The following is a 19034-nucleotide window of genomic DNA, read 5'->3' on the forward strand; positions in this document are numbered from 1 at the left end:
AACGATTTCATGACCCGGCGCTTGGAGAATTTTGAGAACGGGGCACGTCGCTGTAATGTTCGCGTGGTTGGTGTGCCGGAGAATCCGGAACCCCACTCGGTTGATCTCCTGGTTGAAGACCTGATCCAGAACCACCTTTCTCCATCTGGCCTTAGTAAATTTTTCGCAGTGGAGCGCGCACATCGTGTTCCGGGGGGCCAGGGCAAGCCAGGCGCCCCGCCGAGGCCTATTGTTGCGAAGCTTTTCCACTATAGAGATCGGGACGCTATCCTGCAGGCTTCGCGGGTGAAGGGCCCGGTGGCCTTTGAGAATGCCACGGTGAACTTTTATCCGGACTTTTCCCAACAGGTCCAGAAGCAGCGTATGGGATTTCGTGGTGCCAAGAAGCGTCTTAGGGACATGGGGATGCGTTACGCTATGCTCTTTCCGACCAGGCTGCGGGTTGAATATAATGATCGAACTTTCTTCTTTGATCGGCCAGAGGCTGTGAATGACTGGCTAGACTCCCTGCCTAGCCGACCTCCTGAGACTGAGTCCGATGCCCACCCGGGCGGTGCTGAAGGTGGTGTAGAGAGCTGAACGTTTCGTCTTTGCCTGATGCCTTGTTTTGTATAACTTCTCCAGGGATGTATGCCTAGGTTCCTCTACTGCTTATGTGTTTTGATATATGCTCTTTTTCTCGTCATTGGTCTTGATCGGGGGGCGGGTGGGACGGAGCCTTTCCTCCTCCGGGGTCTTTGTGTAGAATAGGGGTTCTTGGGCGACAGGCACACTGCAGGTTGGGGTGGCTTTTTAGCTTTTTGCAGGGGTGCAGGGTGGGGGGTGTTTTCTTGCTCTTTGGGGGGAGGGTGGTTGGGATGTTTGTTGTTTGTGTGTTCTGTGTTCAAGGCGACTTTATCCTGTATTTGAAAATGTTTCTTTTGTCATGCTCATTGGTGGGGGGTTTTGGCTTTGTCGGGTGGGATGGGGGGTAGCGGGTTGAGATTTGTTTCGTGGAACGTTAACGGTCTGGGAGATCGTATCAAACGAAGTGTGGTGCTGAAATGTATACGACGTTTATCTCCTGATATTGTTTTCCTGCAGGAGACTCATTTGGTAGGCAATGTTTGTCATGCAATGAATAGGTGGGGCTATCGCCTCGTAGCACATTCGGGGTTTACCTCGGGTTCCAGGGGTGTGGGTATCCTTGTTCGGGCTTCCCTCCCCCTGGCTATTGATGATGTGATTCAGGATGACCGGGGGCGGTATGCTGTCCTTGTGGGTCGATATGAGGGCCGTGCCCTCTCCTTACTAACTGTTTATGTGCCCCCTGGCTTGCAGACTTCTACCTTTTCAGATTTGGGCCGTGTCTTGTTGGACCTCCCTGATAGTACTCTCTTTCTGGCTGGTGACTTTAATTCGGTGTTCTCCGGTCTCCACGGTCGCCACCCCCCTAGGGATACTCCTGCGGCTCAGCAGTGGTTGGGTGGATTTTTGGATACCTTTGGCTTGGTGGATTGCTGGAGGCTTTTGCATCCTACTCCGCTTCAGTACACCTTTCATTCTGGGGCCCATGGGAGTCTATCTAGGCTGGACTATTTCCTGATGCCTGCAGCTCAGTCCCCAGCGGTGCGTGAGATTGTGCACCTGCCCAGGGGTATCTCTGACCACTCTCTGCTCTGGCTTCGTTTTGAGGTTGGGGTGGAGGCAGTGGGCCCGGGTGGCTCCCATTAATCCGTGGTACCTTACCTCCCCCGAGACCCGCAGCCTGTTGCTTAAGTCTTTGGACGCGTATTTTCTGGATAACGAGGGGTCGGTTTCCTCGGCTGTGTCCCTATGGGAGGCTTTTAAGACGGTGATTCGTGGGCAGGCCCTCTCCCTTATTGTTGAGGCTAAGAGGGCGAGGAATAGAGAGGTGGTGGATCTTGAGGGGGAGATTTCTGCATTGGAGGAGGATTTGGAAATTGGTGTCACGTCTGCGAAACTCCATGCCCTGGGTCTGAAACAATTTGCTTATAAGTCCATGGTCACGGATGCTGCCAAAGTGATGTTTCGGGAGCAACAGGGACGTTTGTATGATGTAGGTGACAAAGCGGGTAAGTTGCTGGCATGGCTGGATAAGAAGGAGAGAGCTAATCGTGTGGTACCCGTGATTCAGTCTGCGTGTGGTGTGAGTGTAACGGACCCGATTGGAATAGTTGACCGTTTTGCCGAGTACTTCCGTGTGGTGTATACCCCTGTGTCTGTGAGGGATGTGGCTGACTCTCGCCTTCTGTTGCGTGATATAGCCCTGCCCAGTGTCTCTGATTTAGATCGTGTGGCGTTGGACTCCCCCTTTACTGTTGATGATGTAGCTACTGCCATCCGTTCCCTCCGTTCGGGCAAAGCATTGGGCCCGAACGGGTTGCCAATTGAATTGTACAAGTTGCGTCCCGACAGGGTGGCTCCGTATCTTCGCGCCATGTTTCTGGAGTCCCGGGAACGGGGTATTCTCCCTTATGATCAGCGACTGGCCACGATAGTTGTCATCCCCAAGGATGGTAAACCGCGTGATCTTTGTTCCTCCTATAGGCCCATATCCCTGTTAAATGTTGAACCCAAGGTATTGGCGAAACTCCTGGCATCCCGTCTCTTGACGGTCATTAGTGACTTGGTCCATCCGGATCAATCCGGATTTATCCCGCATCGCAACACGGCTCTGAACCTACGTCGTCTTCACGGCGCGATTGCGAGGGCGGGGCTTCTGACGGAGCCGGCCATTTTGGCATCATTGGATGCCTCCATGGCCTTCGACACGGTGGAGTGGCCTTATCTTTGGGCGGCTCTTGAGAAATTTGGTTTCGGGCCTGAGTTTATTAGTTGGGTCAAGTTACTATACGCGGAACCTCTGGCACAAGTAGTGGTGAATGGTAGGGTCTCGGCTCCTTTCACCCTTGGTAGAGGTACCCGTCAGGGATGCCCCTTCTCTCCGTTACTGTTTGCTCTCGCCATGGAACCATTGGCGGCTTGGCTTCGGTGGGAACCTTCACTCAAGGGGATTCGCTGGTCTCCGGACTTTGAGGACCGCGTTTCGCTTTACGCGGACGATATTCTTTTATATCTCACCTCCCCGCGTAAATCTCTGTCCGTTTTATTTGACGTTCTTGCTTCCTTTGGTGCCAACTCGGGCCTTGTTATTAATTGGACCAAGTCCTGTGTTTATGTTCTTTCGGGTGTTTTGCCCCCATTGCCGAGCAGACTTCCTATCCAGGTGGTCCAGTCGGGTTTCAAATATTTAGGGATTTTCATTACGTTGGACCCATCTCTCCGCTTTGAACGTAATCTCCTCCCCCCGTTGCTTAGATTGCGCTTGGATGTGGCCCGTTGGCGTAAGCTTCCTTTGTCTCCTCTGGGCAGGGCGGCCCTGTTTAAAATGATGTCCTTGCCGCGGTTCCTTTATGCGCTCCAAAACTCCTATGACGCTATCCCTACGACTTATTTCCGAGAGATCGAGAGTCTTCAACGGCAATTGATTTGGGACGGGCGTCCGCGTATTGCACTCGCGAAGCTCACCATCCCTTGGTACGACGGGGGCATGGCGCTCCCCGATATCAAGCGATATTACTGGGCTTCCCAGTTGTCTGCTATTAATCACGTGATGTTTTCACCGGGTCGTAATCCTGCATTCGAGATGGATAGACTCCAGCTTCCGGGTGGGGACTTTAATAGAGCGCTTTATTCTCGATCGGCCGGGCGCCATCTTGTGGGCCCGTCCAGGATTGCAGTAACTGTGTGGCGAGCCGCGAATGTGAGTCTGGGATGGGAGGATCGACTAACGCTAGCGACGCCGCTTTATGCCTCGGAACGTTTGGGCGGTCTCTGGTCTACCAAGGGTTTCGACCGCTGGGATATGATTGGGATTTGTAAGGTGGGAGATGTGTGCTCGAACGGTTGTGTGAAGTCGTTCCAGGCCCTCCAGGCGGAATATGGTTTGAGTGGTAGGGAATTTTTTCACTATCTGCAGGTCCGGCACGCCCTCGCCTCAGTTTTGGCTCCTGATGAGGCCCCGCCTGAGTCTTCCCCCCTCGAGGACCGTGTCCTTGATGGGCATCTTCCTGACGGCACTATTTCTCTGATCTATAAAAAACTGATCAATAATCGGGCGGACTTATTGGTCCGACTTCGGGAAGCTTGGGTCGGCGATGGGTTGGAACTGGACGACGAGGATTGGCAATCGGCACTCTCTTCTCCCAAGGAGGTAGCCATTCCTGCCCGTCTCCGTTTGGTTCAACTTAAGATCCTTCATCGAGTGTATGTCACGGGTCCGCGTCTGGTGACGATGGGCTTTTCCTTGGATGGGTTATGTAAGCGTGGTTGTGGGTCGAGTGCTACCTTTTTGCATATTCTTTGGGAGTGCCCGGCTGTAGCGGCTTACTGGACTGCTGTGCTTGAGGTGATGACTGACGTGACTGGTGTGGCCCTGCGGCCGGAGCCTCGACGATGTCTGTTGAATGTGTGGGAGCCCACTGACTATTCTGTGGCCCAGACCAGATGGGCTACCCTGGGTTACATGGTTGCGAAACGGGATGTTGCGCAACTTTGGGGCGCTTCCAGGCCCCCTGAGGTCTCTAAGTGGGAGGCCAATATGGACTGGTCCATGTTTCGTGAGAAGACGGTTTATGTGGCCAGGGGCAGACCCAGGGCGTGGACGACGATTTGGGGCCAGTGGAATGAATATCGTGGGGGTATCTGCACCCCTCCCCTTGTAGGCACTGCTGAGGTTGTCCCATCTCCCTAGGCGAGCGTTCCCGGAACCCCTCCATACTGTTTTTTTTTTTACATTTCTGGTTCTCCCCGCTGCTCCCCTCCCCCCCGATCTTGTTGGAGCCTCAGGGCTCTGGGTGTGTTCTCCTGATCGTGGACCATCCCCTCCGTTCTTTGGGCTGACCTTATTTACCGTGCAATCGCCTTTTAGTGTTTGTTTTTCTTTTTGTATAAAATAAAATTCAAATTGTTCTGTGATATGTGGGGAGTAATGCTTTGTGCTCGATTTGTGCCTGACCACGGGTGTACATTTTTATTCATGCCTTGTGCCTTATTAGCGGCCAGCCCGTGAGGTTGTAGGCCCATTCTTGTACTTTTATATGCTTACTCAAATAAAGGTTTTTGGAAACAAAAAAAAACAAAAACACTTGTACTGTAGCATCAAAGTACCATCTCATGAATGCGCCGGGAAACCCTTTGTGGGTAGCTGTTTGCGCTCTATAAATGTATAAATAATAATAATAAGCACAACCCCAGACCCCGGCCATCTTGTAGATGGGGAGTCCTGCCCAATCCCAGCTAGGCTCCTGCCCCCCTCCCCCAGGAGAGGAGCAAGCTAGGAGGTGTACTCACCCCAGGACAGGGACCCATTGGTCCCTGCCCTTGCCCTACATGTAACGCCCCTAAATTTAGTATTTAGGGGCTCACTGAACCTTCTTTCCTCTGATCCCAATACCAACAAGAAGAAAGAAGATCAAGAAGAAGACCCGCCGCGCAGCTGCTAACAGGACAACCACAACTGACTTGGCCCCAGCCCTACTAGCCTGTTGATCCTGGAACTTGCTCCTTCCTAATCCCGGCGACCACCGCGGACAGCAACCTTGGGACACCCAGAGGACCTGCCTGCCTTGACCCTCTCGAAGATTGGGACTCCCATCAGCAGAGGCTCTGCTGCAACAACCCACCTGGTGCCCACCAGGAAGCTCCGGACCAGCCCACTCTGCACCCGCTGAGCCCGGGCCGGGCCAACCTGAACCAAGACCACGAGGACGTCCCCCTGGCGACTGGGACCCGAAGTCCAGTGCCCAAAGACCCTCCTCGACGAACCAGCCGACACCTGCAGACTCAGAACCAGGGGCCACCCCAACCGCGACCAGCCGAGGGTAAGCTTCTCCGACCCCTAAAGACAACCCTGCACCCGGCGCCCTGTGGTCCCCTGTGCCTCTCTTTGGGGTACCTACCTGTGCTCCAAGACCCCAACTTACCTCTCGAAGTGCTGGTCGCCCCTGGAGAGTCACCGTCCCCGAGCCAGCAGCCTTTTTCCTTTGTCAAGATCCTCATTGGATAACATTGAGCGCCCGACGGCTCAAAAGCACCCTGCACCCAGCCGCCCGAGTGCCGCTGACTGTGACCTCTCTGTCCAAATCTACTTCCCCCCTTGCCCTGAGCAAGTGACCAGGAGCCCAGCTCCCACAGCCACGTGGCCTGCTAGCCAGCCGCCACCAACCGAAGGCCCCCAGCCTCTCATTGACTAACATTGGGCCTAACTATCTCTGCACCCAGCCGCCCCTGTGCCGCTGAGGGTGTACTAACTGTACCTACCTGACCCTGGGGGACCCCTGAGTCTACGCCCAAAACCCTAACTTCACCAACCAAGTACTCACCTGGAAACCGGTAATTCACTTACCTGCCATTGGATAACATTGACCCATTTTGACTCGAAAATTTTCTACGTGTGAAGTTTTGAAAACTGAAAATATTCCTATAAAATCAGCCAAAGTCAGAATTCGAAAGTACTCACCTGTGATCAGGGGAGAAGCCAGTACTGTACCCTTCAGCCCAGTACTGAACCGCAAAAGTAATCCCTAGCGCGGTTACTAGTAACCTGTATTTTTTCCATAGGAATCCGTTGTCTGCTTTTCTATGAAATTTCTTCTAAGTGTCTACTTTTGAAAACTGCAAATATTCTTTAAAAATCGTACGAACTACTGAAACGCAATTACCTACCTGTTTTGAGTTAAGCCCCCAGTGCTGGCCCTAGGAGACTACTGCTGGGGTACAAAAGTAACGCGATCGTACTTTACCTGTGACCTGAATTTCCTCCCATTGGATAACATTGTCAGAATCACCTGGAAAAGTTTTTAAGTGTCAACTTTTAAAACAGGTTTATATTTAGGAAAATTCATCACAGTAACTAAAACGTTTTTGCTAATCTGGTTTCAGCTTGGACCCCAGGACTGAATCTAAGATCTAGTCCTGGAACTACCAAAGTAATCCTTAAAGTAATCAACTGTACTTTCCTATGAAAACCCCATTGAGCTCAATGCTAGAGTGTGTTTCAGAACTGTATTGTTATTAGCTATCCTGTAACTATTGTGTGTACAAACGTATTGCTCCTCTGCAAAGTATTTACATGAGAGTACGCGTACCTCGAAAAGTATATTTTTATATCTGTTGGTTCTAAAAATAAAACAACTATATCTGAGGATATAACAACAATTGACCTAGAGTTCAGTCCTTGAGTGTGTGAAACCTTTTGCTGACTGAGTGTGTACAACAAATGCTTTACACTGTCCTCAGGTACTGCCTTACTGCTCGACCAAGCTACCACTTTGGAGAGTAAGGTCAGTTCTGACTTTAACCTCTGTTATACCTCTGGGGTTGGTGGACTCTATACACCCTGTACTACCTTATTGTCCAGTATATATAGAGCCACTTTCTCACACCCATGGGCACCTATATGGGTTTATCTAGTCCTTTGTGAAGGAATGGCTTGGATTGACCAGAGGTCCAAGTGTATAGCATTTCAGTTGTGTTTCTAAACATATGTTCCATCTTGTTCTTTAGAGTGGAGTTGCACCTTTCTACTTTCCTAGAATAATCTGAGTGGTAAACACAGTGGGAAAGCTGTTTAATTCCTAGAGCTTTGAATACTTCATGAACTGCAGAGGAGACAATGTGAGTGCCCGAATTGCTGGAAAGGCTGAGGCGCTCCCTGAACCAGCAAATGAAGTGCCCCAATAGCTTCCTTGCCACAGTAAGTGTGGCATTTAGCACACAGGTGTAACCTTACTTCACCTCAAAATATGCATGCTATCACAAGAACATAAGAATTGGAGCAAGTCTTGGGTATATAAATAAAGTCCACCAGCAAATTGACAAAGGGCCCCTAGGAGGTAGGTGAGTGGCCAACAGGGTGATCTTGATCCCTTTTCCAGTATTGTGAGCTTGGCAGATGTCATAGGCGTGTCAATAGTTTTGTGCAGCAGAAGGAATGAAGAGTGCATACCATGGGTCTCTGTGACACAAATCATACTATCCTTGCCTGCATGGGCAATGCTATGATACATGCAGACCAAGTTGGGGAGCAAGACCTTTGGGGACTCCAAGCTCCTAAAGGCGGTCCCTTCAAACTTCCCTGGGGTCCTTTGTGCAGTTTTGTTAATCCATGTTTGTTTTTCAACATTGGATGCCCACTCCTGTAACCTAGAAAGATCTGTTAAATAGGCACTGGAAAAACATCAGTTTGGAAAACATATATTGTGGCCTCACCATTGGGAGGTAGGTCAACTTTCCTGTCTGCAAGTGCGTTTCCATGGGACATTTGTGTAGGTTGATGGCCAAAAACAACAACTTTAAAAAGCATGTATTCACCATTGCATCCACAGAAACCTAAAATCATGGACAACTCTATGCAAATATTTGGAGTCTGTGAAAATAGTGATAATCTTTTTTTGTGGCAAGAATGGGCACTAAGGCACTGATCTCCACCATGGAATCCACTAAATGAGAATGCAAAGCGAACTTGACTCTCTTCATGAATAGGTAAGGAGAAGGCAGAAAATAGATCCACCGTGGTGAACATTCAGGCAGTGGCTGGGATACAAGAAAGGATGGTGTCCGGGTTGGGCACTTCAACAAAACCACTCAATTGATGGCAGGTGTTCTTGAATGAAGCGGTATAAATTAGTCTTGCATGCCTTTTGATAGGAAGTATAGGCATATTACATCCTCCGTTGGCAGTTCTGTACCGAGACTGGGTACCGACGGAGAGAGCGGGGCCCCCTTCCCTGAGCTGTCGCCAGGTAGAGGTGAGGTGTTTTATCCTACAATTGAGGATATTCCCAGTAATACCTGACATCGCTATGCAGGATTACTGGTGTATCTTTTTCTTCTTCTTTTTTATTATCACTCCTATAAATAGCAGCAGCAGCTTTAACAAACATATCTCTGATCCTGAAGAAAGCCACTGATACAAAGTATTGATCACTAGGCTGAAACATGTCGACCTGATTTAATGAGTAGTTTTAATTCTATACTGCTCACCGCACTGCTTTTTTAACCCTGCCAGTGAGAGCAACCCAATAAAAAAAAAGGTTTAGCATCTTCCTAGGCAGTTTTATATCACTATTAATCTTCTTCTGATTATTTTTACACTGAGTGAGTGAGTGAGTGAATGAGTGAAGGTATTTTTAAAGCGCACTAATGCCGAGGCGTCTTGGCGCTGTGCAGGGTAACTGAGTGTGTGCCGGCCAGTGTCCTATCGCGTAAAAAGCCACTGCACCCACACTACACCATACCTTCACATATGGGATTTTAGCATCCTAGTTACACTAGTGAACATCTGTTGAAAACATCCCTGAGCTCCTTCCTCACAGTGAGGGAATTGTAGCGCCCAGCAGGACTAGGATTTCCTGCTGGGAGGAGGAACCCATATGATGAAGCATGTCTTATTCGGGTGAGTGAGGGTTCTAGTCCTTAAGGGATAATTCCCCCTCATTGGTTATATATTTTTCGAGTATCTGTACATTCATCCCACACAATCCATGTGCTAACATATAGACCCGAGGTAGTATTGTGTTATTGATTATGCGTAGGGGAAGTTCTTCTCGTTGGTCTTTAAACTAATTTCCCTAGGACCCCACCCCACCTTTTTGTTGTTGCACATAAAGTTAATGTCTCCAAAGAAAAAGAAATTATGTTTAAAGATGTTATGTTAATGATGTGGATTTTCTTTTTCTCACAAAGGTAAATATCCCGCCATTTGACAGCTATGCAAAGGATGCGGGAAAGAGAATCATTTTGTTATGGTTTGCAAAGGAAAGATCAAGAGAGTCATGTCGAGAAAATAAAATAGATGTCAGAAAGTTACAGAGTGGTTCCAACCAAGGCCAAGTGGCAACATCAGTTGAGGCAATTAGAAACTGAACAAGGTTGATTGTCGTCAAATTCCTTGTCTAAAAGTTCTTCACTGCCATTGTCTAGCAACAGTGAGGCAAATGGGTGTGTGATGTCAATGTTGACCTCTGGGCGATGTACGTGTGTAGGATTAGCTTCTTGCAAAGAAGAATGCTGGTCGAAGCAAGGTTGACAAGTGAAAGGGCGAAATTCATTTGGACACTGACCCAAAATCATACTGAAAGTTAATGGGTGCTCCATACCTTTTATAATAGACAGTAGCGCTTCGATAAACATTAATGCAGGGTGAAAATACAATGAATTGTCTACAGTGCCACGTTTAACCCAGTCGGAAGCCAAAGTGTACACATGGGCTGCTTTGACGCCACTGTTAAGTCACGGTTCATTGATAGCTGTGCAGAATCAAAAAGACAAAAGTTCAAGCACCAATACGTAACCTGCAAGGCATTTAATCGAATTCATGTTTACTCTGTTTAGGCACTTCTGCTGGTATGGGACTGATTTCTGTAAAATACAATGTCAATGCCTATCATGAGATAGTGGATCAGATTCCACCCATGTTTCATGGACAGGAAGACTTAAGACCATGAAAGTGCAATGTCACATAAATTAAAACATCCATCCTGTTGCTCATCGACTTTGCTGAATTGCATGTCATTGACAAGAGGCTGTTGCGAAAGAACTTGAGACACTATAAAAACACAACATCATTGAGCGATCCACAGGTCCGATGCCATGGGTATCACCCATAGTGGTAGTGCCGAATAAGGATAGTGGAGAAGCAGTGGGCATCTGTGTTGATATGCACCAAGTGAATGAGGTGATTGAAAGAGAACGATATCCAGGTTCCAACATTGCGGACATGATTACTCAGCTGAGTGGACGTAAAGTCTTTGCCCATCTTGATTTGAACAAAGGGTATCACCAACTTGAACTGGAAGAAACTTACAGGTACATTACTACCTTTTCAATTCATGTTGGTTTATTTCGATATAAAAGGCTAAGTTTTGGAGTGTCATCAGCTGCAGAACTCTTTCAGGATGTCGTTCGTAGCATAATACAGCCGGTCACAAATGCTTTGAATTACATTGATGACCGACTAGTTTTTGGGGCCACCCGAAAGAAACCTGATACAGCTCTTACACAAGTATGTTGTATATTTGCCTATACCGATCTCACTTTAAATGCTGCAAAGTGTGAGTTTCATAATACCAAACTCAAGATCTTTGGTCATATCTTGTCTGACGGGGGGAATGACACCAGATGCAAATAAACTACAATCCTTGTCATCCACTGCTCCCCCACAAGATGTAACTATGCTGCAATCCTTCCTTGGTATGGGTAGTTACTGCTCATATTATAAACGGGACTTTGCCTCTGTAAGTGTCCCACTGAGAGACTTAACGAAACAAAATGTTCGATTTTGATGGTGGCATGAATGCGAACAAAGCTTCACGAAACTCAAGCGTGCAATTGAGAACACCACCGATCCTAAATTGCAGAAGGGGGTTGTTGTTGGTGCAAGCCCAGTGGGGTTGGGTTGCTCCAAGACGCATTATGGTTAGCCAAAGTTTGTCATCGGCAGAACGTGCCTATTCAGATCCTGAAAAAGTAAGCCTTTCTGTGGTGTGGGCTTGTGATCATTTTCATGTGTTCCTATATGGAAAGCATTTCACGGTTGTCACCAACCAGTAAGCATCGCTTACCATTTTCGGCAAACCTAAAGCCAAGATGCTTCCTTGCATTGAGAGATGGGGGCTCCGATTGCAGGAGTATGATTATAGGATTGTGCAACATCCAGGAGAACATCAAAACCCTGCTGACTACTACTCACGTGTACCGATACTGTGTCATGGCACTCCTTCTAAAGCAGCTGATACCTATGTTAACTTCATTGTGAAATCCAGTACCCCAGCTGCCATATCAGTGGAATTAATCATTGCTGCCATGAGCACTGGTAGTGATTTGCTGATAGTGAAATACATTATTACACACCAGTTGTGGCAAAAGCATACTCGATCTCTTCATGATGACCCTGCATGCCAGAAATTTAAAATGTGCGGTAAGAATGTTATTTACTGCACATTGTTGTTGCTACTAAAGCTCTACGGGACAGAGTGTGGTTCCCTCATCTTTATGATAGAGTTGAACAGGAGTTATGGGCATTGCATTTGTGCAATGGTTTGTCATCCAAAACAACCCCACATCTGTTAAACATATCTGATCATCCAGAGCATGTGTGGGAGAAGATTTCAATTGATTTCTTACGACCCCTTGACTGTGGACATCATCTACCAGTAATTGTTGATGAATTTTCCCGTTTTCCCCTTGTGGAAGATCTGTTTTCAATACTCATGACAGAGTCACGGAGGAGTAAGAAAGTATTTTTGCAACATGGGATGTTTTTTGGATTTTTAATGTAAAGATTTTCTCACTCAACTAAATGTCGAGCATCAGAAAAGCTCACATCTCTGGCCACAGGAGAATGGTGTTGTTGAGAGATTTATGAACCCCCCTCAAGAAGACCGTACAGCACACTATGCTGGAAAAGCTTGAACTCAAATCAGTTCTTCAGTCTACGCTTCATACATACAGCTCAACTTCCCATTCTACCACGAGTGAAAGCTCTGCCACCTTAATGTTTGGAAGAGTAAATATGAACCAAATTGCCACAATGAACCACTGAAAGATCGATTGACATTGATAAACTCTGCACCAGTGATTTGTCTCATAAATGCAAAATGAAGACCTATGTAGAAAGAAGCCTCTGTGCTCTGAGCACAGTGTTCATAGGAGTTATTTCAGGCAGAAACGGAAACGCAAATCTGATGCTCCATTTGATGCTGACCCACTGAGGCTTGTGACTAGTAAGGGACACACGATGACTACTCAACATCCTGGAAAGTCTAATATGCAAGATTCTTCACATTTCAAGTACCCGCCTCGAGATTCACAAACAATAGTTATTAGAAGTAAGACTTATCCACCTGAGAATCCGGAGAGCCCCAATGACTGTACAAATGTCTCTTTCTCCAGTGCCAGTCATGGACACTTCTCGGCAGCCTCACATGACCAGATCCGGGGAAGAGATTTGAGCACCAAAACGAATTATTGAAGAGTTGTGATGTGTATATGTATTATTTGTACTTTTTATTGTACACAGGAGGAGCTGTAGTGTCTTGTGAGTCTGAGATGACGGAACCCTTTTGGTTCCTGATAGACTGAGTCACGTTAAGTGTGTGCGTGAATATAATTCATGATGTAGAATGTTCAGTTACAGACTGAGGAATAAAAACGTGTAATTAGGTGTTTGAGGTGTGTGTGTGTGTGTGTTTGAGGTGTGTGTGTGTGTGTTTGTGTGTGTGTTTGGTGTGTGTGTGTGTGTGTTTGGTGTGTGTGTGTGTGTTTGGTGTGTGTGTGTGTGTTTGGTGTGTGTGTGTGTGCGTGTGTGTGTGTGTGTGTGTGTGTGTGTGTTTAGGGGTGTGTGTGTAGGGGTGTGGGCAGCAGTCGGTTGTGATCTTTTGCATGTACCTGGGCCACTACAATTTACGAACAGCCAGGATATAATTTTAAGAATGCACTCATCTTTTAACATTAAAGACCATCCATTTCAGTTTACAAAATAGATCCCCTTCTAACTGATTTGCTTGGCAATTAGGGTTTAAAATAAGAGATGTTTGTCGGAATAGATTATGTTCTGCCGTATTATGTAGGACCTAATGTGACAGAAACAGGTTCAGCAATAGAGTGGGAAAATCTGATTTTAGATGTTGACTGCTTTCATTGACAAGCCTTAGAGAGGCGTTGAATTAAAGTCTGAGATTTCTAGGTCCAACTGAGTGGTGCCTGTATCAAAAAGACCAGAAGTAGGTTTGTTATGATTAATCATGCATTTCAGATAAGTGCCCCTTTGATAATTAGGGGTTAGGTTATTCATGGTAAATTTGGCACCCGTCAGGCTCTCCTAGCTGGTTTTGCATGACATTGGTAAACTCTGGAGGGTCAGGTTGAGGAGGATTACCTGAGGTTAGGTTGGGGCAATTTGTTTTCCAATGTTCTAATTAACCACAATTGAAACAGGGACAGAGGGAGCCTGCTCACTTCCCCTCCTTACATTATTTTGACCGCTGCACCCCATTCTCTCCTCTGATCCTGTTGAGGATACTGGTTTTTCTGTGCCAATCACAAAAAGAAGAAAACACAAAAATGTGCCTACACCCAACCAATTTTCAAACACTTATTTTTTGAACAATAGGGTGAACACAAATATCTTGAGTTTAACCCGGTATTTTTATTTATACCGGTCTATTTTAGAATTTTTGAACTGTTTTTCAAATTTTTGCAAAGAAGGAAAAACTGTACATTCAGTACATTTCAATTTACAAACTACAACTTTGTGGAATGTATGTTAATTGTGTATATGAAATGTAAATATTCATTTTTTGTTAATAGTTGTGGTTTGTAAATTGAAATGTATTGAATGTACAGTTTTTCCTTCTTTGCAAAAATTTAAAAAACAATTCAAAAATTCTAAAATAGACAGCTATAAATAAAAATACCGGGTTAAACGCAAGATTTCTGTGTTCACCCTATTGTTAAAAAAATAAGTGTTTGAAAATTGGTTGGGTGTAGGCACATTTTTGTGTTTTCTAATATAATAGGGTCCAGCCTACCCCATACCCTGTATGGACCTAACTCCTTAGCTTTAGAAAATCACAAAAAGAAGGCTTGGGTACATCTGAGGCGAGAAAAATAATAACTTAATATAACATGGGCATGCAAAATGGCTACCAGTTAATGAACTGCTAATGCTAATGCACTGGATAAAGTACTTTGAAATCTGCTAGTTTTGGGTTCAGTGAGGACGTAAGATTGCCTTGATGGGGAACTTCTTGATACCTATTGCTGATGCAATGGATTTTCTTTTGCTGGAGGCACTAGCTCCCAGTTGGGAACTTGATGACCTTATCAGGCTGGCTGGAGACCTAAGATAAATATTCTTTATTTCCTGATGGACACTATAAAGGGCATACAAAGTCACACCTTTTTCATGAGGCCTCTAATTTGCATGAATGCTTGTGCAATGCTATTATCAAAATGTTTAATACAACAGAAGTTTATACACATTACATTAGATATAAAAGCCGTTTATGTTGCAAGTGATGAAGTTAACAAAGGCTGTTTGAAGCTTGCTCGTGTGAAATTTGATTGCATGATAATCACTTCTTGGAAATCTTTGCTTCTAGATCCTTTTGCACTAAAGCGGAATGTTGCACGGAGTTTGAACAGCCAGATGGTCTTTGAATACATCCTGGAGCGGTTTCGGACAGCCTACAAATATTTTGCGTGCCCTCAAAGAAAAGATAGTAGCAAGTATAATTCTGATACCAAGAAAACGGAAAAATTGGACGAAAAGTCTGAAACATCTGGTGAACTTGTCACCAATTGTAGCCTTCCAGATGGTGTAAGAGTGAATGAGAAGAACACAGAAAGCCGGCACAGAACTAGATACAGTGACATTGTTAAATGCAGTGGGACACAAAGTATGCCAGCACAGCACTTAATAAAGGGGCCTGAATGTTTGATAAGGAATAATAATCTAAACACAATAGATTCCAGTTTTGATTCAGGCAGACTTAAAACTGTGTCTCCTACACTGAATGACAGTTGTATTCTTGTGCAGACCTGTCTTAACAAGGTCAATGATGAAACTCCAGATTGCAGAGCTGAGCCAAGAAATGGTAACTGTGGTGAGCAGAACCTCCTGCTTACCAAAGCTGTTCATGGACATATGTGCACAAACAATTCAGCGGAGTACTCCATGAAGAGTGACTACCCCAACAAATGCACAGCTCCTACCTCGCCTGTTTACAAAGCCACGTTGGAAACTCATGACCTAAAAGATGAAGGAAACTTCTCCGAAGAGGAGATACATTATGTGTTCGACACTTTTATTTTGACCTCTGGAAAGGTAAGATATCAAGTTAGCCCAGTCTAAAAATCCAAATGTACGTGATTTGATATATTGGACTAACTGGAAATATTCCAGGTGGTTAAATTATCATATTAATGCACTGTATTCACAAATCAGTTTCAATTAGTTAATTCTCAGAGGACTGTTTATATCCCAATATAGATTTTATATGTTTATGTATATTTCTATTTTGAAGACACCTAGCATAATTTAGCCATTAATGGGATATTCATAGTTAATGTGATGTGAGCGAGCAAAACAAGCATCATAAACAAATAAATCCACCCATGAGAGTGATTTATGTTCAGCAAACGTTGGTTTGTCTGACTTTTCTTTGCAGCATCTTTCTAAGTGTGGGCAAGGTGTTCTGATTTTGCCGTGGTGAAATGCTGGCATAATTCAAGGATCGGCAGAAAAGATCAACAAGCATTTGCAATGCAGTAGATCGCGCATGTGAGAGTTAGAGCTATTGGCGTTTTAAATGACAAAAACTCGTACCCATGTATTTTGGTTTGGAGTGGAGTGGGCGTATAAACAAGCCTTTGCAATGCGATTGGTTTTGCATTTGTGAAAGTTAGAGCTCTTGGTGTTGAAAATCACAATGCTTTTTACTTTTTTATTTATGCAGTTGAGGGATGATATTTGCATATGTCTATTTTCATTTTATGTACTGCCGCGGCGCTGGAGAACCAGAAAATGGGAAATAAGTTATGATGGAAGGGAGACGTGTAATATGCTGGCTGGAAAAAAAAAAAGTAACAACATCCTGGAAATAGAAAACACTCGTAGGGAATGCAAGATTAAGTAAAGCATGTGAAATGTAAGCAGGAACAACATAGTTCCCTTAATGCTTTTACACTTCTTATTTAGAAATTGAGTGTTTTGCCTGAAAAGTTAAAAACATGACTACAGGGACCTGTTTCAATGTCCATTGCTTTTATTCTTACAAAATACAGTTTAAAAAGACCTCATCCCTGAGCACAAAGCCGCTGTACACACTTTATATATTGAAATGTAAAAAAACACTAATTAGTATCATATTTAAACATTTACCACATTAGGCATCAACTAGGTATTGCAGTACCTACAGGTATGGTGTTTTTCCCCACCCGGAAAAACAATGTTTAAAGAAAAAGTAGCGCTTCACTAGCAAACCCTGTGAAGTGGTGCTAATGTATGTGGTCGTGAATAAAACTAATCTGACCATTGTGCGACCTCTCGGAAAAAAACTGAATACTTCAGGTTTTAAACACAAAATCCATAATACAATATCAAAAGTCCCCTCGCTAAATGACTTTTCTCTTCAGAACAAACTCAAAAAGAAAAGTTATCAGCCAACCGTTTATGATTCCACTGACAAAACCTACTTTATTACAGGCTAGACAGACTTAAAAGAAAATTTAAAAAGTGCGTACTACCTATTTGAAGAATAAAACGCGCCTAGTGCTGCTCGTCCATGATTACAGGAGAGAAACCTGCAGGACTACTGATAGTATAAGAAACAAAAAGTAAATACATTTGATGATGTGCAGTTGACAACCGCTCTAGCAGATTACTGCACTTGAATCGCATGTTTATAGTTGGCACACAGTTAATTCCAGTACATAACCCGTTCCAACGCGCTCATGATTTTAGTGGCACCGTGAACTGACGCACAAGATGTGATTTTACCAAGATCATACATGTCCAGGGAAGAACGCAGCACTGAATTCCTGGCTTATTTTACCCCCATCTAAGAATGGAGCTTTAAAGTCAATGGAAAAATGAAATGAATGTCAAATATGTATCTTTTGGTGATGTGTCAAGTGTCGGCGGATGATGGGGCAGAATAAAGCTGGAGGGTTATGAACATGTATTGAACCCCAGAACAGGTGAGACTGCTATGTGTTCCTGCGGGAGACCTGGGGATACTGAGAGGATATGCATGACCTCTTACCCCGCACCAAGCACGACAACTTAATGAATCCCCAATCCCACTCTCACCCGCTCCTTCCTACCAACTCCTTGGCGTCTGAGCACGCTAACCTTGATACCGGCTGAAGCAAGCCGAGTGCCCAATCAGGGGCAAGAGGAAACCGTCCCAAGGAAAAGAATAAGACGTGAAAAGCCACCGCATTCCCGATGTGCCCAGCTTGCAGCAGGCACCAAAAGGAGACTTGCAAGGAGAAGGTTAGTGAAACAAGAGGGCCTCTGTCTAATGGTTGATAAGTCTGGCAACCATCTTTGAATTGTCAAGTTTCTTGCAAATCTCAAAGTATTCGCCTGAAACAAAAAAAAATCTGAGCAGGAAATACAAATTCCAACAGAGTGCTTATTTAGGCAAATTTATATGTGAGAACTATGTACAAATGTAATGGTGTTTAATAGATTAACACAAAAAAGCATAACATTGAAAATGACCACAAGCGATATTGTCACACACAAGCAGTGTTGTGGGAATGACATGGGGGATGGCACAGTAGATTGTGAGAAACTGTCCGAAACATGAAGCGCCTCTGTGAAAGGGGCCATGACACACAAGCCTGAGGCAGACCCCAAGCAGTGTTGTGGGAGGGGCATGGGGACAGGACAGGAGATTAAGTGAGAAACTGCATTCCCAAACAGAAATTGCCTCTGTGAAATGGGCGCCAACACATGCCTAAGACAGACCCTAAGCAGTGTTAGGGGAGGGGCAAGGGGCATGAAGGACAGCACAGGAGATTAGTTGAGAAATGGTGTCCCAAACATGAAGCACCTCTGTGAAATAGGCGCCGACACACAAGCTGCGAAGAGGTCTGCGTAATTAAAAGATCAGTCGAAAATGTAAGAGGGGCTAGAAAAGTAGTGCTGCTTATTATAATTCAAAGAACATTTTTACTTTAAAAAAAATAAAACGGGTACGCTTCGCGCTGGAAAGGTCACCTTGCAGACACCTTCTAACCCTCTAAACAATGCATTTTAAGTATGCCTGTAACTTGCTGGGGGAGAGGGCCTAAGACGTGGTGTCTTTGACAGGAGAGTGATGCCTCCTTTAACAAAGAAAAAAGGCAGTGCGACCAAAACATACAATAATTAAAGACAGCCGAAAACCATATGTAGCAGGGACAGTCCTCAGGGAGGATCTAAATCAACAAAAGGCTGGAGTAATTAGACATGCTGA

General features: G+C 45.3%; 1 protein-coding gene across 2 annotated transcripts in view; it reads left to right on the forward strand.

The window, feature by feature from the left end:
* Positions 1-19034, forward strand: part of TUT4 (terminal uridylyl transferase 4) — a 1200849-nt gene that overhangs the window by 572435 nt on the left and 609380 nt on the right. For both annotated transcript variants that reach the window (XM_078670586.1, XM_078670594.1), the window contains exon 15: positions 15168-15892. In XM_078670586.1, the coding sequence (XP_078526712.1) occupies positions 15168-15892 (725 nt within the window). The remainder of the gene's footprint in view (positions 1-15167; positions 15893-19034) is intronic.

The sequence above is a fragment of the Lissotriton helveticus genome, chromosome 1_2, assembly GCF_964261635.1.
Source record: "Lissotriton helveticus chromosome 1_2, aLisHel1.1, whole genome shotgun sequence".
Lineage (NCBI taxonomy): Eukaryota > Metazoa > Chordata > Amphibia > Caudata > Salamandridae > Lissotriton > Lissotriton helveticus.